The 27,788-nt window shown below is 39.0% G+C and overlaps 1 protein-coding gene across 1 annotated transcript in view; it reads left to right on the top strand.

Annotated features, from left to right (window-relative positions):
• The window catches only part of ARHGAP10 (Rho GTPase activating protein 10), a 371,669-nt gene that overhangs the window by 199,417 nt on the left and 144,464 nt on the right, over nt 1–27,788 (top strand). The window contains exons 12-14 of the mRNA XM_036764654.1: nt 627–669; nt 2,713–2,778; nt 27,635–27,709. Coding sequence (XP_036620549.1) covers nt 627–669; nt 2,713–2,778; nt 27,635–27,709 — 184 coding nt within the window. The remainder of the gene's footprint in view (nt 1–626; nt 670–2,712; nt 2,779–27,634; nt 27,710–27,788) is intronic.

Here is a 27,788-nt window from a genome sequence, read left to right as displayed (position 1 = left end):
CAGTGGTAATGGTGGGAGCACAGATGGGAGCTAGAGAATATGAATGCATATAAATTGAAAGAAAATACTTTAAAAGTACTCTTTACATAGAAGACATATGCATGTTATCTTAGAGGGGAAGGCACTAGCAATGGTGGGAACTGGGAAGGTGATCTCAGAGGGGAAGCCACTAGGCCCCTTGCATTCAGAAGCTAAGCCTTGAAGGAAGCCAACAAAAGTAAGAGGTGGGTGTTAAAGGCTCATCACATGGTGTTATAAGCACTAGACTGAACATTTCAGACTTGCAAAGCCTTTGACTTGGTCTATAAGATTCATTAGCAAACCCCACACTGCCCACCTTCCCATCAGGTCTGCTTGCTGCTCGCTTTCTGTGGAGATCAGAGTGAGGTTTATAAAGCTGCCTTCCCTCGAGCTGTATGCTGTTAATGGGCTCTAGGTTGGTTAAAGCAATTTGCTTTTTTGTGCATGGCTTTGGCTCTGTTGACCTTCTCCTGCTTCATCTGTAGCCATTCTTACTGATAAAAAAGGAGCTATGTCTTTATTGTGTTTGCCCAATACAGACCCATGACTGAAGTATTTTCTCCCATTTCTTTCTTTTTCTCTTTTCCTTTTGAATATATGTGTAGCTGCTTCCCAGTTTGAATAGAGCCAACTTAAGACGGGAAGGAGGTAAGTGCTAAGTCTTGTTTGCTCTCCATTGTCTGAATACACAGGGCTCATTATTGCCTTTAAAATGTGGCTCATGCTGTTCTCCCTTCCTCTTTACTTATGTAGTTTCTACCCAATTTGTTAGGGCTTGACTTAGGTTCTTATTGGTTACTGTTTCCCACTTGGACCTCTTTTGCCTCTAAAATAGTACTCACTCTCTGGACCAACCATTTTGACATTTCATTTTATCCTTTTTTGCATTATTCTTTAACAATCAGAAGTATATATGTCTTAAATATTATTCTTCTCAAAGGGAATATCAGCTCCTAGACTACTGAGGTCCATGAGTAAGACTTTTGTGGTATCTTTTTCCACTCCAAGCACAGAGTCTAGGCACAGAGTAGATATTCAGATGTCTTTTGGGAGAGGGAATGTCTTTCGATTAAAATAACAACAAACCACCAAACTAAAAATGAATATTATGCTAAACTGTGTCGTTTGGAATGGGATGTCTCATTACGTATAGTGGCTCAGCTGGGGGAAATGAACAGTGAACAGTGGTATTGACTGACTGTGTACTCTTGAGTTAGCAACCGGGAATTGTTTGCAGATCTCACTGTAAATATGATCTTTGTAAGACTGGAAGGCATTTGAGGTGTGAATGGCTAAGTTACGAACTTTGGAGAGATTCCATGTTCTGTTCCATAATCAACATACAAAGTTACATGTCCAGATGAGCCTTACATCCTGAAAGAAATTGAGCAGCATGAAATTACTTCAGTGCACAGGTTTATTATTGTGGTTTCTTTGATGGTTGTATCATTCATTCATTCAACAACTCTGTATTCCGTATCTTCTAGGTATTGGTTTGAGGGGATGGGACCACATACAAAGATGAAAAAGACATGGTGTTTGCCAGTTATGAACTTATGAGTCTCACGAACTCTCAGGAACTTAGGAGTTCATGAGATACGAGCATTTCTAATTGTCATTTTGAAGAACAGAGCCTTTTCATGTGAATGGGATAGTAATGGTTCATGACCAATTTATATGTTTTGGCACTCTGAAATGATAGGTAGGCCATGGGTGGGCTAATTATCCTGCTGATCCCCTCATTAAAACCCCAGCCAGGGCCTGCATGGTGGTGAAACCTACAAGGAGAAATCCGCATGGATTCTGACCCATGTGCCAGGCTTTGATTTTCAGGTACTGAGTTGAAATGCTGACCCCTTATTGTATTACTGTCTTATTATCTCTTTAATGGATGGGGAGTGGCTGCCCGTACCCACCTGTGATTTGCTCAGAATCCTTAGGATTGATTTTGGTTGGGATACAAAATTCACTCTCCTTTGTTAAGACAAATGTTTACGTCGAAGAAAAGGAAATTACTTGGCGTATTCTAGATTATCCGTATATCTAGATATATTTGGCATATTTAGGTTATTATAACCTGCCTACCAAATGATTTTAAAATTTAAGTTATTTTCAAAATAGTATTAAAAATGATTAAAAACATTTGGAAGAGTAATATGAAACTTGACTTCCAATGCATGAGTTTTTATTAAAAAAAAATTCAGACAACTTGCTTTTCTAAGCCAACTTTATGATTTGCAAAATTAAGAAAAAAGGTGAATGACATTTGCCCCAACCCACATTGAGGGCATGGCTGTTTTTTAAGGGCCACTTAACATGCTCCCTTTCTTCTCTTAATTTTCTCCAGAGCTTTTGTTAGAATTTTGTACAAAATATACTCAGCCATTTAGGGATGAAGTTTTTCTTGAAGAGATTTTCTATCTATTTGTTTGTCAGCGCTGAAGAAGATGGATGTTCAGTTAACAACCTTCTTTAGCATTTTAAGTTGTTGTTAACAGTAAATATACTGTTATTCTGAATGTGTGCTCCAGTGAATATACTAAGATCATCAGTGTAGATCACTGCTGTAGCTCAACATGTGGCCTTTAAAAAAGAAATGGTTCCATCAAAATGAGCCCAGATGTTATTTTTCCAGCTTTGTAAGGAAGGAAACGTGTATAATTCATGATGTGCTTAACATTTTCCTTTTAGGTGCACAACTGGATAAGATTGGATTCACAATTCTGAGAAAATGCATCCGTGCAGTTGAAACACGAGGTAACATGACTGTCTGCCAGAATCCTTTTATTCATTAAAGGATATGGGTATTTAAAAGATCTGATATGCATTGAGAATGCACCCTGCTTTTGAAAAGGACAGGGCATATTGATTTAAATGCATCAGAGTAGAAGAAATAAATAGGCAGGTGTCCCTGACTGCAAGGCTGAGAGTCATGGGGTGTTATACTCTCCAAAGACCCGAAACTGAGTCTAACTCAGTGAACAGTGGAGACACATGTGGTGGGGGTCACCAGGCCATATATAACAGATGAGAAGCTGCAAAGAATCCAAGTAAGGATGTCATCAAAGAAATGTCAGATCAGAAAAGAAGGTGGGCTGATCATGTGGTGAGAGTGAAGCCCATGTGCTCCATTGGTATCCTTGGGACCTCAGGAGAGATGGAGGAAGTTTGCTGGGTGACCCTGGTGTGCTGAGCTTATAGAAGACATGTACCAGACCCACCCAAGGGGGGCAGGCATGGCTGAGTTATGTGATGTTAGGGAGACTATCCATATCAGTGAGCACACAGGCCCATTCAGGTATTTGAGGTAGCTTTTTTCCTGCTCTTAGCTGGTCATTTATTTTGTGTATGGATCTCTCTTCTTCCCTTTCATCTTTTTCCTTAGTAAAACTTGGAAACCATTTCAAAACTAAGGCCCATTTGCAATTTAGTTTTTAAAACAGCATTAAGTGCCTACCGTATGTAATGCATTGGGTACACAAAGATGCTGGGGATACAGATACAAAATTTGTTTTCTTTGCAACTAATACATACATATGTATATGTATGTGTATATGTATGTATACATACACATATACATAAAAATCTAGTAGGGGACTAGAACTTTTTGGTTTTCCTGGTTTGCATATGTAGGAAATGCATAATGAGAGGTTAGATAGAATGCTGTGAGAGGTATGAAAGGAGAAGGACCGTGTCTAGCTTGGGCTTTCTGGGAAAACTTTGGAGGCCAATTATGTAAGGCCATGATGGAAGAAAAGGATTTTAAAAGGTGGTGATGATGGGAGAACCATTCCCAGGTGTAGCACCGGGTGTGTGCAAAATGTGTAGAGACAACAGAGGGCAGAATGGGAATGGGGAATGGTGAGTAATTGGACCAGAATATGAAGAAAAAACCAAATAAGTAGTATTGAAAGATTAGTTCGGGTCACCATGGTTTTTAGCCACCAGTGTGTAATCTGCTTTTATGCTCCTTGCTGTACTCTTAAGAAAAGACACTATTTGCCACCATCTTTGGGAGTACCTAAAGGTTCTTTTTATGGGCTCGCTATAAGAAGGTCCTTGTACTTTGTTCACCGTGTATGCAAAATGAGGGCACCTAAACATTTGGCCATTGTGAAATTGACTGTTTTGGAAGGGCCTGCTTCATTAGAGGTTGAAGTCCTATTTGCCCAGAGACTTTACAAGGTAGGGAAAAGCAGAATGTTTGATTTCCTCCTGTGTTGTACATTCCCGTTCCTCTAGGCTTAGACAACATCCCAGGGGACAGCCAGCCAGTCACATTTTCTGTGAATCCAAGCCTTTGTCATAAAGCCAAGACTGCCACCTGTGAAATTAGAATGCTGATAACGGACATACAAGTTGCTTTGTGATTTGGGTATGTGCCCATTCATAAGAAAAGCCCAAATTTCAGAAAGCCTTTTCTTTCTGACTCTTTAAACAGCCATACAGGCTGAAGAATTTTCATTCATTTCTGGCTGCGTTGGATAAGACCTGACAACTTTCTTTCCTTTCCCTGATCTTTTCAGATTTCTGTACAATTTTATAACAGTTCTCAAATGCTACTCTCAGTGTAGTCTCCATTTTTGTTGTTGTGGTTCACAGATTTTCATCTCCTTTGTATGTGTTTGTTTCTCAATTAAAAATGAGAAGGACCTCCTCCTCCGAAGGGGACTTTTACACTCTCTACTTAGAAGTTTATGTCTGTAGAGATTAAGTACCTGTTTTTCCCGGGCCTCGTGGTAGATGTGTGCAGTCTATCAGAGGGCAGTGTGTCTTGCAATGAATAGACATAAGTAAGCTTGTGTACCATTTTGGGATTTTTTTTTTTAGAAAAATACATTTAAAAAAATCTCCTATTAGATTTTTTTTTTAAAACAAATATGCTTTCCTTCTCAATCCTTCTGATTCCAGGGGTTTTTTTTTTCCTTGTTACAAGAAGCTGTTGCTTTTAATAGAGAAGGAACAATGGGGAACAAGGGAAGGGAAAAGAGCATTTATTAAACCCCTACTATGTACCAGGTGCTGTGCTAAGCATTTTACAAGTATTATCTTACTGGACCCTCAAAATAATTGTGAGTATGGATATAGTAAGAAGATGGGAGAGAAGAGTTTGTGACCAGGTAGTTAGTAATCCCTTTTAAAATGTGCAAGGCCTTAAAGTACAACCAGTCATTCACAAGTCCTACAGCTGTGAAATGTCTTCATCAATAGGTTGTTTATGGTGTCCCCATTCCCCCAACCTTGTTCAGCCACATCATGGCCATTCTCCATCCTGTATTAGGCATTTGTGAATTTCAGTCTTGGCCTCAGTCCTGTTGTGCCCTTTTTTTTTTCCATCACCAGAGCTATTTATTTAGTGTCACCTGTATACTATTCCATGCATGATAGCCCTGTGTGTTGAGATAATTCTAATTAGCCTGATTATTCCCTTTCCTAGTGCTTTTTTATAATAATATGGCATCATACAGTCATAGGCAGGGTCCTCAGAGGCTCTCTGAAGTCTCTGAAAGGCCAGAGAAGTTAGGTGATTTGCCCATGGTCACATACTTAATTTATTAAATTCATATTATTTAGCTTCTTATATCAGTGAGATAAAATGTAGTCTGATGGATAAGGGGTTGATGGCCTTTGTAGTCAGGGACACCAGGATTTAGGTCCTGCCTTTGACTTACATTAGTTGTGTGTGAGTAAGCAAACTTGTAGCTAGTAAACTTGGTGTCACAGACAACCCTCTAATAGAATTTATAGACAGATTCTTCATTTGCATCAAAAGAAGAAGTTCTGTTTTAGGGAATAATGAAAAAATGTACGTTATAAAACTGTGTTAAAAATGGTGGATTGGTTTGTTGTCAGATTGGAGGATAGCTGGGGCCATCTGGAGAAAGCTGCCAGGTGAGCTTTGGTTGAAAATAAGAGAAGAACAGGATTTGGCAGGATGGAGGAAGGAGATCATCCCTTTTCCTTATGGATAATCTTGGACAAGTCAATTGATCTCTGTAGGTTTCTGTTTTTTTATCTGCTGTATGTTTGGAGTAGTGGAAAGAACATTGGATCTAGAGACAAAGGCTCTGAGTTTAGATTTTTAACATTGCAACTTACTAATTTTTTGACCAGTGAATGAATGAAAAATTTATTAAATACTTAGTATGTGCCAAACTCTATACCGGGAATACAAATAGGAATAGCTAGCTTGTTTTTGTTAACTCTCATTTAACCTTGCTTTGACATTGCTGTGGGTCTAGACACAAAGAGTTTGCAGTGGGGGTCAGGGGGAGAAAAAGGAGAAGTTAGGAAAGAGGGGGGCTACCTATGAAGAGTAATAGAGAAAAAAACTGTCGGAAAGAATCACAAAAAGTACAGTTAGTTGTGGGTGAGCCATGGTTCAAAGGTCAAAGAAACCAAGGTCATTCAGGTCAACAAGGAACAAGGATTTATCAAGCATTATATTATGCTGGGCATCATGCTAAGAAGTGGGGATACAAAGAAAGGCAAAGCACTCTCTGCCATTAAGAAGCTCACAGTTTTATGAAGAAAACAACAATCAGAAATACCAATGAATTGGAGGTCTTCTCAGTAGGAAGGCACTAACATTACGGAAGGCAGAAAGTAGAATTATAGGTGAGCCTTGAAAGAAAGCAGAGGTGAGGTGGGAGTAAATTCCCTTGAAAATGCCTGGTGTCTGACTATGGAGTGTCTTGTTTGAAGAACAATGAGGAGACCATTGTCTTTGTATTGTAGATCACGTGCAGGTGAGTAAGGTGTAAGAAGACTGGAAAGAGCCAGGTTATGCAGGGCTTTAAAAGGCAAACAGAGGGTTTTATATTTGGTCCTGGGGACAATAGGAAGCCACTGGAGTTTATTGAACTGGGGTGGGGGATGAAAAGGTTAGACCTAGACTTTAGGATGATCACTTCAACAGCTTAGTGGAGGATGGACTGGACTGGAGGGAGACCAACCAGCAGGCTATTCTAATAGCAAGGTGATGTGGGTCACCAGCAGGGTTGAGGCAGTGTTGAAGGAGACTATGGAGTATATTTACAGAAGTGTTTTTTCTAGGTGGAATCAACAGGACTTAGCAACAGATTGGGCGTTCAAAGAGAGAGTTGGGGATGATACCTAGGTTCTAAGTAGGGCTGACTGGGAGGATGGTGGTGCACTTGACAGTAACTGGAGAGTTTGGAAGCAGATAGGATTTTGGGGGAAAGATAAATGAGCTTTGAATATGTCGAATTTAAAATGTGTACAAATATTAAGATATTTTTGTTTCATGTGGGAGTTCATGAGGCAAATTTTAAGCCACTCTTTGGTGGTCATTCTTGCTCTCACCCACCTCATCTACATGGATTCACTCTCTTGTCTCTCATCAACTCTTTTTTTTAAAATGTGTCCTTTAGTACTCATAGTCTGCTTTGTCCTAAGTGGTTTTTCCTTTCCTGTTTTTTTTTCCTCTTTTACATAATTGGATTTTACTTTGTCCTAAAGCCACCCAATCCTTTTCAGTCTTCCTCCTTCTAAGTCTTGTATATATTGTTCCTTCAAACTCGGTGGGAGGAGTGAGTGGTGTTAGCCTTCTCCCAGCTCTCAGTTGTTCCTCCTTGACCTTCAGAACATCTTTCTTGGACTTCTTCCCCAGCATCAACTGCTTAGATACTTCATTGTTATCTGTACTACTAGCCTAGATCCTTCGTCCTTGGAACCTTTAGCTGCATCTGTTCTGCTGGGTTAAGACTGTGAATCACCCTCATGCCTGCCTTTGCTACTTTCCTTCCTCTATATCTCATTAGGCATGAGTTTCCCTTCCCTGTGGTCCTTCCTCTATTTCCCTAAATATAGATCTTCAAACCTGTCTTCTCTTTTTTCTTCCTTTTCTCAGAGGAAATGTTTTTTTTTTCCATTCTTCTTTCCAAAGCCCATCAATTTGTGTTTTGATCCTGTCCTCCCCCCCTTCTGTTGGAAAATCAAAGAATTATTTCTCCCTTTTCATCTTCATCCGCTTCTCCAAAGGTTTGTCATCTGTTTAGTGTCTTCAGTCTTTGAAAAAAATATGTCCCTGTAGCACTCTCCAGATATTGTCCAATTTCTGTTTTCTCTTTTTGGTCAAGATTTTTAAATGAGGTTTTCACTTCCTCATCACATTTAACTTCCTATTCTCTGCCTTCTCCCTCATTCAGTTTACTGAACATTCTCTTTCACAGGTTAATTGGCAAACCTAGTTTTTCCTCAGTCTTCTCTCTCCTTGACCTCAGCATACAAAACTATTAATTGCCCCTTCCTTCTTTGAAACTCTTTCTTCCTTTAGCTTATATGAAAATACTTTTCTGCTTTTCCTCTTCTCTGACCCATCCTACCATCTTCATGTTCCTTTTTTCCTTCTCATTCTCTACACATGAGTTTCTCCCAGGGTTCAGCTCTCTCTGCCCCTTGCTCATCCCTTTCAGGTATCTTGGCCATTCCAATGACCTTATATAGATAATTGATGCCTAGTTTTCTGTCTCCTGCCTCAGATTTTTCCTGAGTTTGTGTCCTATATTTCTAACTCTTACATTATTGCATGATTGGTTTGCTTTCACATTAAATTGAGCATATCTGAAACTTAACTTACTACCTCCCACCTCCCCATCTTCCCTATTTCTTTTGGAAAGTCATCTTAGGCTCCTTCTTATTGCTCCATTTATCTGTGTCCAGTAGGATCCAGTAAACACTGACCACGTGTTTGATATGTGGAAAGCATTGTGCGAAGTGATAGGAATACAAAGACGAAACCAGAAATCAGAAATGTAAGCTACTGCCTCTGTCCAGGAATTTACATTGTTCTCAGGAGATACAACATGGAAACGTCTAAGTGTGTGTGTGTGTGTGTGTGTGTGTGTGTGTGTCTGTCTGTCTGTCTGTCTTTCTGTCTGGTGGAAAAAGAGAGCATCTAGCAATTAGGGAGATGAACAGAGATATCCCTGAAGAAGAAAGAAAGAAGAAGCAAGGTCATGGGGTCTGATTCCTTTCATTCCACAGTAGGGAATTCAAGATCCAGAGACATTAAACAGGAACTTAAATGGCAGAGCCAGTAGTCAAACATGGAAATATGGATCCTATAATTCCAAATCTTACACACTGAGAAGCAAGCCTGGGAAGAAGTGTGACTCAGCCTTAAATAAAGCTACAGATTCTAAGGGGAGAAGAAAGTGTACTTCAGGCAAATGGGCCAGTTTGGAGGTGGGAAATGGAATGTTGTGTATAAAGAATATTAAGTAGGCCACTTTAGCCGGACTCTAAAATATGTAAAGGGAAGGAATATTTAATAAACCTGCAAAGGCCTCCTGTGGTCAGATCATACGGGGCTTTATGTGGCAAACATAAGGGTTTGTATTTTATTCTACAGGCAACAGGGAGCCATTGAAGGGGTGTGTGTGTCTCTGCGCTCGCATGCGCAGAAAGACCATTTGGCTACTTCAATAGCCCAGGCGTAAGGTGATAATATGAATATGTATTACATAATATTTCAAAATGTACATACTGTATAATGTATATATTATATAATAATATGTTATAGAAATATACATTATATAATAACATATTAAGGGATATAAGTATATATATATTCCATAAATGTATGTATTTTATATCACCTAGGCACATAGATAATGTATATATAATAGATATTTTATATCATTTATGTATTTTATATGTTATAAGGTGATATAGAGAAATAGATTATATAATACATAAAATACTAAATATATTATACACATACATATAAGTGTCTATGTATATACATATACACACATACATTCACATACACACATGCATATGTACGCATGTATGTATGGGCTATTGCAGTGGCCTTTTGATTGGTCTTTTTTGCATCCAGTCTCTTCTTCCAATTCATATTACTCCGCTATTACTTTCACTATTTTAAAAAGGGTTATTGTGTAAGAAAGAATGACTACACTGTCAAATAGTTATAAAGCTCCTACTGTGTGCCAGGTACTGTTCTATGTGCTTCCCTTCCTGCCTAGGATCTCCATTGCATACTAGGTAAAGTTAAAATGACTTAGCATTCAAGTCTCATCCTGATCCAATCCTGTTCGCACCTCCCAGCCCTCTTTCCTTCCATGACCTAGCAGAGGTCTCCTGATGTCCGCATTTCTTCTCAGGCATGCCTCTCGATGTGTAGGATTTGGAATTATAGGACCCATATTTGACTACTGGCTCCACCATTTGATCGCCTGTGTGACTTTGGACAAATCGTTTAACGATTCTGGCTAATTCCCTACCGTAGAATGAAAGGAGTCAGACTCCATGACCTCCAAGGTGCCTTCTGGCTCTGCGGGCCATCTCATCATCCCATTACACATACTTCCTCCAGTCTTGTCTTCCCCTCTTCAAGTCCTACTCATGTTACAAGACCCAGCTCACATCCTTCTCCTCTAGGGAAACATTTATTGTTCATATTGCTGCTTTGATACTGATGTTACCTTTCTTGGTGTTGTTTAATTATTCACATTGTGAAAGAAAAACAAACTATGTATTTAGGTAGAGTCTGTGAGACACAGTTTATTAATATACCAGCAGTTTGCTTGGAGAGATTCTGACCAACCCTCCTGCTTAATCTATATCCATGTCATATGTTACAGTCTTACTTTGGCAATCTGTCAATACACATATTTACCACCTCCTATGTGTTAAACACTTGAGATACAAAAATAAAATGGGAAGCAATTCCTTAACCTCAAGGCATTTATATTCTAACAGAAACAAAAGTAATCATGGAACAAAAGAGGCAAAAATTCTCCAGCAACGAAACCCCCCCAAATACAGCTTTCAGTAAAGATTTTTGAATTCTTTAGTGGAGTGAATGACAGTAATGTGGGCATGCCCTTGAGAAAAATTTGTCTTCTCAGAAACTAAGGATACTACCTTTCTTGCTACGGTCAAACTGTGAACGAAAGATAGTCTCTGAATTTTGACAACTATAAAACTAAGGTTCTGTCTGAGATTCAAGTGGAGACCAATTACATTAGACCAAGGACACAGTTACAGCATTAATCCTCAATCTTAAATACACAACAGTTGCCTTAGTAATTTAGGCTTCTACTTTTCATAGGCCTGCCTTATTTTTATTTTTTGGTGGCAGTAGTGTTTAATTGTGCTCATCTTTTTGTGATCCCATTTGGGGGTTTTCTTGGCAAAGATACTAGAGTGATTTGCCATTTTCTTCTCCTGCTCATTTTACAGGTGAGGAACTGAGGCAAGCAAGGTTAAGTGACTGGCCCAGGGTCACACAGTAGGTATCTGAGGCTGGATTTGAACTCAGAAAGATGAATCTTCCTGACTCCAAGCCCAGCGTTGTGTCTCCTGTGCTACCTAGCTGCCCCTTATTTTTACCCCTAAGTTTTAGGACACCCCTCCTTCCCCATTAGCCAGGAATCCAGTCTTGTAATTGCTTGTATCTGCTTCAGTAAGTAGTGCTTTCAAAATCTTGTTCAAGACTTGTTTTTTGAGTGATCATTGAGAGATTGTTTTATGATAATATGTAGCGCACACAATACAATATACAATGATTTCCGGATCATAGTTTCAGTCTAAACCTCCCCAGTCAAGAAATTGATATGTAAATATATTACCTTATGATGTATAATTTTTGTTGTGAAATATATAAATCACAATGCAATCTGTATGTGTGTGTATGTGTATACTGTATATATTTACTTTTGATACTATATCTATATAGCACTTCAGGGTTGAGACATTGTAAATTCAGTATCCATATTGAATAATTCATGGTTAATTATTCAGTAATTGATATTGAATTGTTCAATGTGAATTTAATTATTCATTTTTCTATTATTTAATATTCGCAGCAATGGGGTGAGATGGGAACGTGAGAATTATTATCCCCATTATACAGATTAGGATGCAGAGGCTCCAGAGAGATTGACTTTATTACTCGGGGTCACATGGCACACAGTTTGTTAGTGGCAGGGCTAAAATTGGAACCTTCACAAGGTCTTTCAGTTACACCAGAACTGAAACCCATCAAATAGCGAAGTCAACAGCTGTCTCTCTACTTGCAGACCCAGCAATCAGCAGGCTTTATAAAAAGTGTATCTGGGACGGGGTTTGAGTTCTTCACATCCTTATTTTGTCATCTTGCTGTAATAATGATAAAATTGACTGTCTCTGGGGAAGGATGGCGACAACTGCAACATTTTTCAGTTTTAGGATTTGGAGGGCATTCCTGGTATTTCTAGGTGTCTCCCTCCTGCCCCGCCTCCAAGACCAGGAAGTTGTGGTCCTCTGGAAGTACATGCACCTGAACAATGTCACGTTCATTCACTGGGAAATACGCAAAAACACATCTCTTTGTGGCTGTTAAAACAAACAAACGCACATCTTCACAGAAATTAAATTTGTTATGCCTCTTTTGTTTATGAAGTTTATCTCTTAGAAAATCTTCCATATGTAAAGAATTTGAATATCAACTTTCATTTCTAGGGTATGGAATTAAAATGTTTGTCTGGGCAAGCTGTCAACTATCAATGCAGAATTTAAATTAAATTCAAATGAATTGATGAGATAAAACTAGAAAGCCCTATACAGCATAAGTTAGGATGATCTTTGCTTACCCTAACCCTCCAGACCTAGCCTTCCTTCTTTTTTCAAAAGGAGAATCTTCAGGAATTTTTTTTTAATCTTTTGGAATTTGCTTACAGAATTGTCTCCCTCTCAAATACTTTTGTCCTGGGTAGAAGCTCAAGGTGAACACTGATGGAGAATTATCTCTTAGTCTCAATATTTATCATTGGGTTTTAAAAAAAAAAGACATTTAAACTGAACTTGTAACATATTTTACTATGATTGCACATTAATCTTAAATTGCCCAAGGGCAAATTACATGCAAAATCAGGAAAATAAAGGACAGCTGTCTCCTGAGATTTACTGTCTCTGGAGTCCATTTTTCCCCCTATAAGTCTTTTTAAAAAATCATCAGACTAGGTGTGAGGTGAGTGTGGGTGGAAATAGAGGACAGTCTTATGTGGGTGGAAGCCGAGAAGAGTCTCATAGTGTCTGCAAAAATGCAAATGTAAAACAGAGAGATAACCAATCCTGGCAAGTCATGAAGTGAATATTCATTTTTTTTGGTAGTTTTGCTTTCTGTTTTTTTTTTTTTTTTAAAGCTGAAAAGCCTTTAACTTTCAGATAGGTTCCTGCGGCAAATTGACAGCAAAGAAACCTCTCTATTGTTGTATTTCTCTGACAGTCCCTGAGATTGTGGTTTGGGGTCTGCTTTGTGATTGCAGTCAACCCTGATTTGTGGGGGTTGGTTTTACTTGGGTGTGGATTTTCTAGGCTCCATTCTAAGTCCCTTTTCTGTCTCCTACTGCTTCCCGTTTTTTCTACCTCTTGAGCTCTTTCGAAGGTGAATAGGGAGAGGGAAAGATAATAGGGCTGCATGTAGTCATTACATGAAACTATCTTGTTACTTGGTGTGATTGAAGTGGGAGGAGGATGACAATTGTATGATTTCAGAAAGCTCTGGTTCTGTATTTAGAAAGGAAAAAAAAGTGACGATTTAGTATGCCACTGAATGCCAGGTTTTAGAAGCTGGGTGTGGAACCAGCAAAAGGCACTTTAAAACTCTGGTATTGAGATGCCAAAGGAGATAAACCTGTCCATTGAGGTGAACCATGATCGAAAAATCAGTATTATTTTTAAAATGCCAGTATTGGTTACTAACCTGAGTTACTAACCTAAATTCTTCTTTCACAATTGTTTATGTTAGTGGTGGTGCTGGAATTGTGTAAGGAAATAACCCAAGCCTCTCGTTTACCCGTTGCTTAAAAGTTTTATTGAAGCTTTTTGTTTTTGTTTCTTACTTTGCTGTTACTTATACATCTTCTTCCTCCTGCCATCCCAAATGGAATCCTCTCTTAGTACTCTCTGAAAAACAAGAACCCAATTAAGCAAAACAACCCAACATAACTCTGTAGTGGAAAAGAATGTTAGGTTTTCAAGAAGAGGATCTTAGTCCAAATTCTAGCTTGATCTTGGAAAATTTCCTTACCTTTCCTGGGCCTCGACTATTCACCTGACTCAGTGGCCTCTAAGTTACCTTCTACCTTTAAATTTATGATCCTATAACAACCATCGACAGTTATCTCCATCACCTCCCTAAGGATGGAAATGTATTTTACTGTCAGTTTTCTGGAATACAGAGTAGACATTATGTATAATCTGTGATCTCACATACTTTGATGTGGTTTTAATTATATTATTATTCATGTTGTATGTTCTCCTGGTTCTTATCTCTTCACTACATCAATTCATATACAATTGACCATGTTTCTCTCAATTCTTCATTTTTAGATATTTGTCTAATTTTAGAGCTGATGACTATGTAGTATTTCATTGTGTTGATACTACCATTTGTTCAGTCATTCCTTAAATTAATAGAAGTCTACTCTCACCACCACTTTTTAGCTGCTACAGAGAATATTTTAGCCTTTATGGGACCTCTCTGCCCCCGGCTTCCTTAAGGTACATGCCTAGGAGTGAAATCACCAAGTCAAAGAGTATGGACAATTGAGCAACTTTTCTTCATTTCAAACCAATTTCTAAAATATCTGGGCTGGCTTATAGGGCATCAATGCAGCAGTGTATTTTCAAAGCCAAAGTCCAGATAACATTTTTTCTTATCCATTACTTTGATCATTTCCCCAACCTGAGATACTAAACTAACATTGTGGTTTGTTTGAATCTCAGCATTCCCTTGCTCAGCTTCTAGTTGAAGTGTTCTTGAGCACTGCCAAAAAAGGCAATTAACAAAAGGGGGAGACCAACGAAGAGTAGTAAGTGGTATATGTAATCCCATTGTGTATAACCTGTGCCTTTATAATTCAAGGTGAAGTATACCCGTACAAAATTGTTTTTCAGTACTTGACTGATGCTGCTGTAGCTGACTTTAGGCATACATGGAGACAGATGGCAGCAGTGACACATGGTTTTAGAGTTCCTCATTTGTAACTGGTATGGTCTTAGTAGAGCTAATAGAAATCCTAAGAAGAGCAGCAGTTTGGGTTTACCCTGAGGTTGGGACAGGCTCACATTGGCTTCTCTTAGCTTTGTTTTCTGGTAAAATATATTTTTTTGGCTGCTTTACAAACACAGATTCAGAAGATTGACCTTAGGTTTTCCCACCGTTGATCTGATTTGATGGTTGATCCCCTCTTTCTCTCCTCTCCTATGTTGGATGGAAGCATTTCTTGATGGCACCCTTCCTGAGACAGCTGCCTACTCATTCACACTCACGTTCTCTAAACCATGTGAAGCCAGCCTCAAGACTCTTGGCTTACAAAGCAGCATCTAGTCTCTGTTCCTTCCTCATTCCTGTCTTGATTTCTATAGCTGGAAGCAGCAGCCAATAAAAAGTCTGATGTGAAGATTGTAGGATCATATTAGTCCTTCCCTTTGACCCTTTAAAGTAGGGATGCTTAACCGGGAGTCCATAGATCCCGACTATGTCTGTGGACACATTTCAGGTTTTCATCCTGGATGAAAAAAAAAAGGTTTTTACTTTATTTACTTACTCATTCATTCATTCACTCATTCATTTATTTCTTTATACCATTTATTTGTTTGCTTATTTCACTAAACTCTAGCTGAAATTGAGCATTTCCTTCAACTATTTATAAATATTATTTGATGAAAGGTCGATAGGCTTCCCTAAGTTGCCAGAGGCTGCATGGAAGGAAGGAAAGAAACAAGAATTTACTAGGTAACTACTACATTTCAGAAACTGTGCTAAGCACTTTACAGACATCTTAATTGATCATCATGAGAGGTGGATGCTATTAACTCCATTTTACAGTTGAAGAAACTGAGGCGGACAGTTTAAATGATTTGCCCAGTGGGGTCATGCAGTTAATTAGCCTTCTGTCTGAGGCAGGATTTGAAATTGGGTCTTTCTGACTCTAGCTGCATCACTCTATCCACTAAGCCAGGGATGGGGAAGCTGTGGCCTCAAGGCCCTGCCTGAGCCATCTCACTGTAAACCTTGGGAACGCCTTGACACATTCTAATGCATCTTCCTTGTGCCAAATTCTGTTGATGCTGCCCTCTGGGTACACTGTCCAGTGGCCTCATGGCTTAAACAAGTTAGAAATCACTTATCTGTATAATCTTATTGCAGCCATAAGGAGAGAGAAGGCCCTGGGAGTGGAGTGAAGTGGTCAGCAACTTCTTTCTCCCCAACAAAATGTGATAAGGAAAAGGAGTGATGGGTCTCTTAAGGGGGCCAGAGGCTGTGAGTCAGTTGCCTTTCTGCAGTTTAAAAAAGTATGAAAAAATTTGAGTTTTCTTCCTCCATTCTACCTGTATGTAGGCACTTTGCAATACTATTAAGCATTTTTCTGTTAGAGAATCGGCATGATATAGTAGATATAGGTGGCTTTGGTGTCAGAAAGGCCTGGGTTCAAGTTTTGCCTTAATGCCCTGACCCCTGACACCTCTCTCAGGCTATAAGGTACAGATGGGGTTGCTGATGTACATCTGTAGAGGGAGTTTTCATTCTGGAATTCTCTCATTGATGAAATCACGTATCCTGAACCAACTTCCTCCCAAACAGCAACAAACCAACCGCAAGCCTGTTAATGTGTTTAGAATCTTGTAACTTAAAAAAAAAAAGGTCATAGTTCAGGTGCATCCTTTAAAAAAAGAAATGAGGAAGTTGAGATGTTAAAAAGATAGAGATCACTTGGGCTGGCAGTAAGATGATGAACTCTCTATTTAGAGCTGGGACAGGTCTGACAGGTCAGTAGGACAACCATGTAGCTTTACAGATGAGGAAACTGAGGCCTAGGACAAACTACACAAATTTTCCCAAGGTCACACAGATAATAAAGGGATTGAGCACAAAGACTCAAAACAGGTTTGGCTTAATTTAAGGTTGATACTGTTTTGAGGGCAGTGACTAGCAATCTTTATGCCTGAGATAAAAAGCTTAAATTGTGTCCCTAATTCCCCTTTTTTTGGTAGGAGGAGGGGTGGTAGAGACCCTGGAACACTTCATGGCTCTTTTGGGGGTGACTACTCTCTGGGTAGATGCCAGGTGCAAAGCCGGCTCTGGAAGGTGTTTACTAGGATCTCCAGGGTCTGAGGGAACAGAAGAAGTCACCTGGAGGCATCTGGTAGATTCCTTTTTTAACTAATTTTTGCTAAGTAGGTACTAAGCTCAATTGTTTTTCCTCTTCCTGAAGAACTGGAAGTGTTATTAGAACTTGTCTAAATTTTGGCTTCCTAGGTAAAAGCTTCGATCACCCCACCCTACTTAGAACTATTTACAAGCTCCCACTATTTAGTAATGTTTTTTTCCCTCCCTCTTATTCTGATCAGGACATAGACTGAACTAATATATTTATTTATAATTATATATCATATTAAATTATATATATATTAAATTGTAATTATAATGCTCTTTCCCTCCCTCCCTCTCTAACTTCCTTCCTTCCTTCCTTTCTTTCTCTCTCTCTCTCTTTCTTTCTTCTTTCCTTTCTTTTTTTCTTTCTTCCTTCCTCCCTCCCTTCCTCTTTTCCTTCCTTCCTTCCTTCTTTCTTCCTTTCTTTCTTTCTCTCTTTCTCTCTTTCTTTTTCTCTCTTCCTCTCTCCCTCTCTCTCTCTTTCCCTCCCTCCCTTTTTCCTCCTGTTCCCCTTCCTCTTCTTCCTCATCTTCTTTCCTCCTCTGCCTCTTCCTCTTTTTTTTTAAAAACAGTGCTTAATATGCTATCAGTGTTAAATAAAAAGAACTGATTTTCTTCCTGACTACAGAGATAGTGCAAATAAAATAGGGTGTTCATAAGGATGAGTGATAGCTCTTTTGGTCTGTTAAAAGTTAATCATGTTTGGTTTCAGTGCCTTACCTTTACTGCTGGTTCAATCTCATTGTGCTTTTTTTTTAAAGCTAAAATTTGAAAAGCTGTAAAGTGTTAATAAAAATGGAAGGGCATGTGTGCTTTATGTACCTGTATTAATATTTATTTTTCTATATCCGAGTGACGCCAAATCACCTGTGAAATCTGTAACATGTACATTCAAAACCACAAATATACTGCAGTTGGTGTTGTAATGATAATGAAGATTAATTATAAATAAATATATTAGTTCAGTCTATGACCTGATCAGAATAATTAAAATTCCTTTCTTTTGTATTCATTATCACCTTTATATGGTATTTTTCTTGGCTTGTCTTTTATAGGTGTTTCTCAACTCTTTTACTACAGTGATTACTTATCATCCTTTTCTGTTTTATCTTACTTTCAAAAATCTTTCCAGCAATTAAATCAGTTAATATTTATAATTACAAACAGACACTTTAAATGCTGATTAATATTTATGTGTGCATGCATACTTATATGTTTGTACATTACATATACCGTAGGGGAGGGGTTGTCTTTGCAGTACCTATGAGATGTATAAAATTATATATGTATATGTGTATGTATATATGTGTATGTACACATGCATGTATGTATTCACACACGTGTGTGTATACACACCAGTGATATATCTATAATCTAAGTATACAATGGATATATGCATATGCATACATTTAAGTACTTATTTGAAATGTCAAATTTTTCTTAAGAACATGAATATTTCTTTAATATGAATATTAATGCTCTTAAAATATTGACATGTATTTGAAAGGAAAGATAAAGGCTGACCTAAGTGAGTGTAAAACTGGTGTCAGTTTCATAAAATCGTAGAATCTAATGCTTTATTTCTATACTACTATAAAGTGCAGTGCTACAAAAATTCTTTATCATAACTTTATTGGTGTCACAAACAAAAACAGTTACGACCTTTAGACCAGCTTCATTTCCTCATTGTCTTTTCAGACACTTCATTTCCCCAGTGAAATTACTTTATTTTTACATCTGAGGCAGATAAGGGGCCTCTGCTATAGCTGTCACTCTAGTAACATTTTTGGAGCTCGGTAGCTCGAGTCCTCTGATTGCCAAGTCCAGTGCTCCTCGTAGTCCATCATGATATCAGTCTATTTGGATTTGGTCCTCTTCTGTCACTGTTTGGAGGTAGACAGTATAGACCAGAGCAGTCATAAAGATTGGGGGGCCTAGGCAAGCAGGGTAGGAGCTAAGGAGTTAGTGAGGTGAAAGGCTCTTGACGTTCCCAACTCTCCATGCCACCTTCTTCATGCTCCCAAGCCTGTTGCACTTAGCTGCTTATCTCTTCTCAAAGAGCAGCAAAGTCCTTCTGGTCACCGCACCTTGATCATGCACCAACCTCTCTCTAGTCAGTTTCAATCCATTACCCTTTTAAGTCTTACATATTCTAGTGTTTTAGTAATAACAGTGACCAATGATATATTATTGAAGTTGAGTTCCATGGACGACTTTTCCAGTTCTAACTTGTCCACCATCTCCTGCCTGAAACCCAACCCAGTTTCTTCAGACCTTGTTCTTACAGTCCTAAACTACTAAATCCTTGTTAATTTGATTTGGTTTGAAATTAATTTTAGCACCGTGTGCTCAGCACTCTGTGGTATGCCAAAAAAAAAGTGGAAAACCAGAGTCTTTGCCCTTAATGTAGTTTTTACTATCATTGGAAAGACAAGGGTGAGAACTAGAAACAACAGGTTGCAATTTTGAGAATGTTGTTGACAGTTTGGGATGGTGGATAATAATATAGGACTTAATGCCAGGAAAAATCTGGGTTTATGTCCCATCTGTGACATTTACTCACTCTGCACATGGGCAAGTCACTCTCCAAGCGTCTGTTAACTTATGTTTAAAATTGGGATTAATAACTATATCTCTCACCAAAGGAGCATTGCAAGTATCAAGGGAGATAATGTATGCAAACTGCTACGTGCAAGTATTGTGCATGTATTAGTTGTTGTTACATGGTATGTTGTAGATGATAAGTTCCATAGGAATTTAGCAAAGGAGAATATCAGGAACTCTTAGAGAAGGCTTTTTTTGGGGGGGGGTAGGATTTGAATGAATGGGCAGCTAAGTAGCACAGTAGATAGAGCTCTGGGTCTAGAGCCAGAAATTCTCCTCTGAGTTAAAAATCTGACCTCAGATACTTGGGCAAGTCACTTAACCTTGTTTGACTCAGTTTCCTCATCTGTAAAAATGAGTTGGAAAAGGAAATGGCAAATCACTCCAATATCTCTGTCAAGAAAACCCCAAATGGAGTCAGACACAACTGAAACAATTAACAACAACAACAAAAAAGGATTTGAATGAAGTCCACTTAGGTTGGTGGATGTCCGTGGGAGGATATATAGCAAGAACAGAGGCTTAGCATTTTTTATATTTGAGGCAGGGATGGGGAAGAGGGAGTATGGAAGGCCTGACTGGGTGGAGAGTTTGTGTTAGAATGTAGTGTTGGTTAGGCAAGATGGAGCCTGTGGGTAACAGGGGTCCTAAATGATTGGCTGCTCTCTGCAGTTCCCAATGATCTCTCATTACCAGATCTTCTTTCTCAACCTCTCTGCAGTGTTTGAAACTATTGACCTCTCCCCTTTGCTTTCTTGATTCTCCCACTACTTAATGACCACTCTTTTTCAGTCTTTGTTGATTCATCATTCATATCATGACCCCTGACTCTGAGTGTGTCCCAAGGCTCCGTTCTGAGCGTTGTAATCTCTTCTAATCTCTCTACATTCTTTCACTTGGTGACTAAATCAGCTCCCAAGGGGTTAATTATTTCTATGAAGACGACTCTCAAATCTATGAATCCAAGCCTAGGCTCTCTCCTGAGCTCCAGCCACATTTCTCAGACTGCCTATTAAATATTTCAAATTGGAGGTCCCATAGGTATATGCAAGCCGTTATGTCCCACACTGAATTCATTCTGTTTACATCCTCTTTAAATGTTCCCTAACCAGGTTTTTCAGCATTGGCATTATCCTCCTCCTCTTTCATTCTTCTTACCCTCCATATCCGATTTATTGCCAACTCTTGCCATTTCTACCCTCAGTAGCATCTTTCAAACCCCCTCTTTGCCCACCTGCCCACACCTCTCATTCAGGCATTTATCACCTCTCACCTGATGATTGCCATCACCTTCCAAATTCGTCCCTTTGTCTCTAGTCTGTGCTTTGCCCTGAGCTATCCCGGACACATCTGTCAAAATGAGTTTTCTAAAGTTTCCACCTGCCCATCTTGCTCTCCCGTTCCATAAACTCCAGTAGTTCTCTGTTGCCTCTGTGATCAGATACAAGCTCTGCTGTTTGGCTTTTAAAACCCTTCCCTACTTGGCTACAATTTCCTTTATATATTACTCCCTTTCCTGCATGCTACAGTGTAGCCAAACGGAATGTCTTGTTGTTTATCGGATAGGACACTTCATCTTCTGGCTGAGTACCTTTATACGTACGGTTTGTCACCTAGGCCTGCCTCTTTACTTGTGTCTCTTAGAATCCCTTGCTTTCGTTCCTTAGTGGCAGCTAGGTGGCTCAGTGGATATAGCACTGGACCTGGAGTCAGGAACACCTGGGGCTCAAGTCTGGCCTCACATACTTAACTAACTCTGTGACACAGGTCCCTTAAGTTTGTTTGTCTCAATTTCCTCATCTGTAAAGTGAGCTGGAGGAGAAAATGGCAAATCACTCCAGTATCTTTGGCAAGAAAACCCTAAGCTAGACAGGATTGAAAGGACTCAACAGAACAACAAAGTACCCTGGGCTAGTCATTTAACCTCTATCCATCTCAGTTTCCTTATCTGTAAATAACAATGTTTTTCTCAAAAGGTTGTTGTGAGGATCACTTGATCCCCTTGGCTTCCTTTAAGTCTCTTAAAACTCTATCTCTCTTATGCCCCTTAATTCCTGTGCCTTCCCTCTGTTAATTATTTCCTATTTATATTGTACATAGCTTTGTGTGTATTTGTTTATGTGTTTAATCCCTGATTAGATTGTAAGCTCCTTGAGGGTCCCACTATCTTTTGCCTCCTTTTGCATTCCCAGTGATTACACATAGTTGGCACTTAATTGAATTGGATTCCAGGTATTTGTAAAGTACTTACTTAGCACAGTGCCTGGAACATAGTAGGCCCCTTATAAATGTTAATTCCTTTCCTTTCTGCCTTCCCTTTTAAACTCTGATCAAATGCTAGCTTCTATATGAAAACTGTCCTGAACTTCAGCTTTTCACGGCCCCCTCCCCCTAAGCTGCTAGTTTACAATATCTTTATTTTGTTTAATATATGCACATGTAATTTCCCCTGATAGAATGCAAACTCTTTGAGGGCAAAGATCCTTTCATTAAAAATTTTTTTGGGGTCTCCCATGCTTTGCAAGTAATAGGTGCTTAATAAAAGCTTGCTGATTGATCAATAGCCCCGGGATCTTAGATTTTTATCCAATAGGTGATAAAGAATGATTGTGGGTTCATGTTCAGGGAGATCACCTACTGGAGCAGTATTTTAGGATGATTATTTTGGTAGTGCTGTGCAGGTCTGCAAGAGTTGGGAGAAATGGGTTGGAGCTGAAGGATATCGTCAGGACTTCTGTAATATATATATATATATATATATATATATATATATATATATATATATATATATATATATATATATATATATATATCTGTGGGCCTATAGTTCCCCCTGTCCTGGTTCTGTATCTGTACATTTGTAGCTACAGAAAGTATGCTTTCCTCTGTAGTTTCTTGGTCTGAAACGCTTTCAGATAACACAGAAAGATTGGAAAGTTCTGTTGCACTCAAATATAGTATAGGGGCATTGTGGTTCAGTGGAAAGAGCTCTGGGTTGGGGAGGGGGGTCCCCGGAGTAAGGTTTAAATGCTGGCTTTTCCACTTAATGATCCTGTGATCTTGAGCAAATCACTTAACATCTCTGTGCCTCAGTTTCATTATCTGTAAAATGACTGAGTTGGACTACATGACCTCCAACGTAGTTTCCAGTTCTGTGATCCTATGCCTTTTAAATAACATTTCCAGATTGCTTTTGAAAGTGGTTTATTTAAATTTCATTAAAAAGTAAAAACCATGTTGAGCTGCATTAATTCCCCCCTGCACCTCTCATTATGCATTAGCAATTAACTTTGCTTCTCTCAGCCTGATGAATTTGAACTTGATCAATTATCTGATAGTAATTACCAGCACAGTGATTATTATTGCAAAAGTAACATCCTTGTTTCAATACTATAGGTATTTTAGACATTTTTCACAGCAGCCCGTTTGTTTGACTGTGCAACACAACTTCAAGATTTGACTTCTTTCATTCTGATCAAGTTATTTAAGTTCTTCATATTGGGGGCTCCTTTCTCTAAATTCTTTCTCAAAAGCATTTTAAGACCTTCTTTTAAATTTTAAACTCTCTGAACAAATCCTCTGTGGAGGAAGAAATTAGGTCCCTTTTTCCCCCTTCTATTTACAAAATTGGTGTTTAAAAAAAAATCCCTGGCATTCCCTGATATGCCCCTGTCCTTCATTGAACACTCTCTTGTAATTAAGAAAAAGTTCAGTAAACTGATTAACAAAGCAGCTATACCGGACAGTGTATGCATCATACTCTAATTCTTCCTCTTTTCTCATGAGAGATTTTTTATCCTTTGTTCTCTCAGAACTAAGATAATTGCGTATAATCTGAGTCTGTCTATTTTTCTGTGTTCTCTTTTTGTACATTAGGGTAACCATTGTGTATTTTGTTCTTCTGGTTCTTACTTTCTTAAACACTCTGCATCTGTTTGTGTAAGTCTTCCTATGTTTCTCTGAATTCCTCATGCTTGTTATGTATTCTTATACGTAATTGCATTCATATGCCACAATTTATTCATTAATAACCCAGTTATTTGGCACTGATTTGGTTTCTGGTTGTTTGTTTGTTTGTTTTTTACAACAGGCTGTGATGCCACAAATATTTTTGTTTTATTCTCCATTCTTAACTCAGTTTCAGAAAGCTTCTTAATCTCCTTCTCATTGGCCATCTGTTTGTATTTTTAAAAAAACCAAAACAAAACTCTTAGCTTGTCCTGGCTTGCAGTTGATCTCCATACCATTTTGGAGATGGTCTCTAACTGAATTTTTGTTGTACAGAGACATAAGCAGAGAAATAGATTAGCCTCCTTTGTCCTGGTTCTGTGAGTTTTAGTGAAGTAATATAAAGAGAGAGGGGAAAAAAAAAACCAGTTGTGACCCTGGAGAAGTGGGCGTTTGTGTGACCTGGGCATTCTCAGTAAAAGATAAGGAGAGAAGAAGATGGTTATGTTTGTAAGGAAGAAACAAAAGGGAGGAGAAGTTACCAAAACTGATTCCCATGATCATAATTTCAATTCTCTTCTTATCTTGAAAAGGTTAAGGGTTAAACGTACCATCACCTACCTTGCCAGGCAGCCTTTGTGTTTTCGTTAGAGATGACATCAGCCTCTCAGAAAATAAATGCACTGACGAAAAGCTGCCAATCTTCAGAAAAGTAAAAATAGGAAGTTATTTTTGACTTGAATTTTTTCTCAATTGCCTCTTTTTTTTTTCCTGTTGTCCTTTGAGTTGCTTGCTTTCTGGTTAGAGACGGTGGCAGCTTCCAGAATGTGGTCGATTTAATCCAAAATTTGAGGTGACTTTGATGTATTAGCTTTTGTCACTGGGAATGTTGTGTAAATATTCTTGAAGAAGCATGATGGCTTCTTTTTGGACTTGAATGAATTTGTGCTTGGGTGTTCTTGGGAGGTGACTGTGATTCTACTCTATTCTACTCTGTGGAGTCATTCATATAATGACTTCTCCTAGTCCACTAGTTTATAAATCCCAACACCCCCCAACTTTTTCAAAATAAGATTTTATTTACAAGGCAGTGTGGTAACAAGGCTAAAAATTATTTGTCTGTAGATTGTGTGTGATCTAAGATACTCGTAGTTCTTGTCGGTGGCCCTTGGCTTAGGTTTCGATGGGAAAAGTGGGATATTATAGAAGACAGAGAGGGCTGGCCTCAGAATTGGAATGAATGGGATTAATTGCTGCTCTGCCATGTGTGACTGTAAGCAAACGACTTACCCTGTCAGTCTTCCCAGGCAACTGTCTAAGTTGCAGAGCTGGGTCTGACTTACACTGGTAGAAGTAGTTTTCACATGCAGAGCTTAGCACATAGTAGGTGCTTAGTAAATGCTTTTTGAGTGACTGACATCAAGGACTCTACATCCTGAAGAAATTGTAGGTCTAGTCTCCTTCGCAAAATAATACACATATTATGATGTTGGATAGAGGGCTAGCTTCATAGTTGGGAAGACCTAGACCAAAGTCTTACCTCTTACACTGACTTTATGATCATGGGTATATCAATTAACCTTTTAGGGGCCCCAGGGAACTCTAAGACTATAAGCTAGAGGTGCGCTGCCACTCTGTAGAGTGGAAGCATTTCTGTACCAGGAGTGCTCCACGCTGATGAGATCACAGGTGTCCTAGTGGTATAGATTTAGATGGAAAGGTACTTTATAGGTAATCTAGTCTACCTCCCCTCTTTTTGTTTTTAACACATGAGGAAACTGAGGTCTAGAGATGTTAAGTGATTTGTCCAAAGTTACAAAGAATCCACATTAAATATTGGAGCTGAGATTTGAGCCTTGGTCCTTTGAATCCAAATCCTTTCCATCGATCCAGGAAGTGGACATGCTGTACTATTTCCAGATCAGTCATTTGATCAATCAGCACATGTTTTCAAGTTCTAACTATGCCAGGCAGTTTGTGAAGTGTTGGAGATACAAAGAAAAAGTAAAAATAGTCCCAGCCCTCTGGGAACTTTCTTTCAAATGGGGAAGACATCATGTGCAAGATTTTTGGGGGTTTATGCACTAGCAGTGAGGAGTGGAGTCAGTAAAGGCTTCCTGTCCAAGGTAGCTGAGTCTTGAAGGAAACCAGGGATCCTATTACAGGGAGGAGAGGAGGAAGAGCATTTCAGGCATAAAGGACAGCTAATCCCAAGGCACAGAGAAGGAAAATGGAACGTTGTGTTGTTTGATTGCGGGGTATATGTGTGGAAGAGAATGAGAGAATTGAAAGAACCCAGCTGCAGAGAGATTTAAATGCCAAACAGAGGAGTTTTTATTTGTTGTTAGAGGTAATAGGGAGCCATTGGAGATCATTGAATGTGGGAGTGACTCTTTCAAACCTGCACTTTAAGTAAATCACCTTGGCAGCTGTGTGGGAGCTGGATTTGGATTGGAAGGGGTGGAAGTAGAGATAGGGAGGGAGAGAGAGAGACAGAGACAGAGAGAGAAACAGAGAGGGGCAGGAGAGGGAGATGGTTATTGCAGGAATCCAGGTGAGAGGTAATGAGGTTCTGACTAGGGTGTAAGCTGGAAGGGGATGGGTGTGAAGGGTATTATGGAGGTGGAAATGACAGGATTTGGCAGCTGGCTGAATATGTGGGGGGGGGAGTTAAGAGTTGAAGGTAACACTAACTTGCAAACCTGCTTGCCTGGAAGTATGGATGGAAGTACCCCTGACAATAGTACAGAAATTGGGTGGGTTTGGGGTGAACAATAGTGAATTCTGTTTCAGGCGTGTTGAGTTTGAGATGTCTGCTGGGTGACCACTTTGGAATGGGCGATTGACAGTTGGTGATATGGGACTGAGTCATGAGAGAGACTAGGGTTGATCTATAGATCTGGAAGTCATCAGCTTAAGATGGTAACTGAACTCAGAAGAGTAATAAAGTCACCAAATGAAGTATAAGAAGAAAAGAAGGCCCAGAGCTGAATCTTCAGATATTCCCCTGTTTAGTGGGAGTGATGTCAATAATGAACCAGCAAAGAAGATTAAAAGAGTGGTAATACAGGAGAACTAAGAGAGGGAGAGTGTCCCCAAAACCCAGAGAAGCGAATATCTCAGAGGGTAGGATAGTCACCAGTATTAAGTGATACAGAGAGGTCAAGAAGGATGAGGATTTAGAAGAGGCCATTCTATTTATCAGGTAAGAGATCATTGATAAAGAGAGCGTTTCATTTGAGTGATATGGTTGTAAACTAGACTTCTGGAGCTCAGAAGAGAGTGAGAGGAAATGAAGGTAGTGGTGACAGATTTTTTCAAAGAATTTGTCTAAGGAAGGGAGGAAAGCTCAAGCATAAGAAGTAAGAGTGGTGGCATGTAGTGAAAATTTTTTAAAAGTAGGAGAGATTTGGGCATGTTTGTATGGAGCAGAGTAGAACCGGTAGATAGGGAGAGATGGACAGTCCAAGAGAAGGTCTGGTGGTAGGGACAACCTGTTGGAGAAGACAGGATGGCTATTGATGATGCTATCTTCAGGAGTGCACATTCACCTTAGCTAGAAGGGCCATGTGCTCATTACAAACAAAAGAGGAGGAAGTGATGTGGGATGATATCAAGGGGGAAGAGGAGGAGAAAGGGCGAATCATTTTTTAAAAATACGAGATGATTTTCCAATCACAGTTTATGGCCCTGTGCTATTGCTAGACAGCTGTTTTTGTCACATGCCTTATTTTCAGAAACTTGACAAAGTTTTGCTAGTGTTTGATGTTCTGGAATTAATTATTTAGTGATGCAAGTGTTTTGGTCTTTTAAAAATGTAGAGAGATTATATAATATATCCTTGCTAACTTTTTTTTGTCTTCCACATAGGTATAAACGATCAAGGACTGTACAGAGTTGTGGGGGTGAGTTCAAAGGTCCAGAGACTTCTGAGTGTGTTGATGGGTATGCCTCTTTTATAATCCTTTTTTTTTAACCATGCATTATTTGTTTCTATTAATTTAATTTTGTAATATCTTCCATG

This window comes from Trichosurus vulpecula, chromosome 6, assembly GCF_011100635.1.
Source record: "Trichosurus vulpecula isolate mTriVul1 chromosome 6, mTriVul1.pri, whole genome shotgun sequence".
NCBI lineage: Eukaryota > Metazoa > Chordata > Mammalia > Diprotodontia > Phalangeridae > Trichosurus > Trichosurus vulpecula.
Note: the sequence above shows the minus strand (reverse complement) of the source record. Positions and strands in the feature narration are given on the sequence as shown.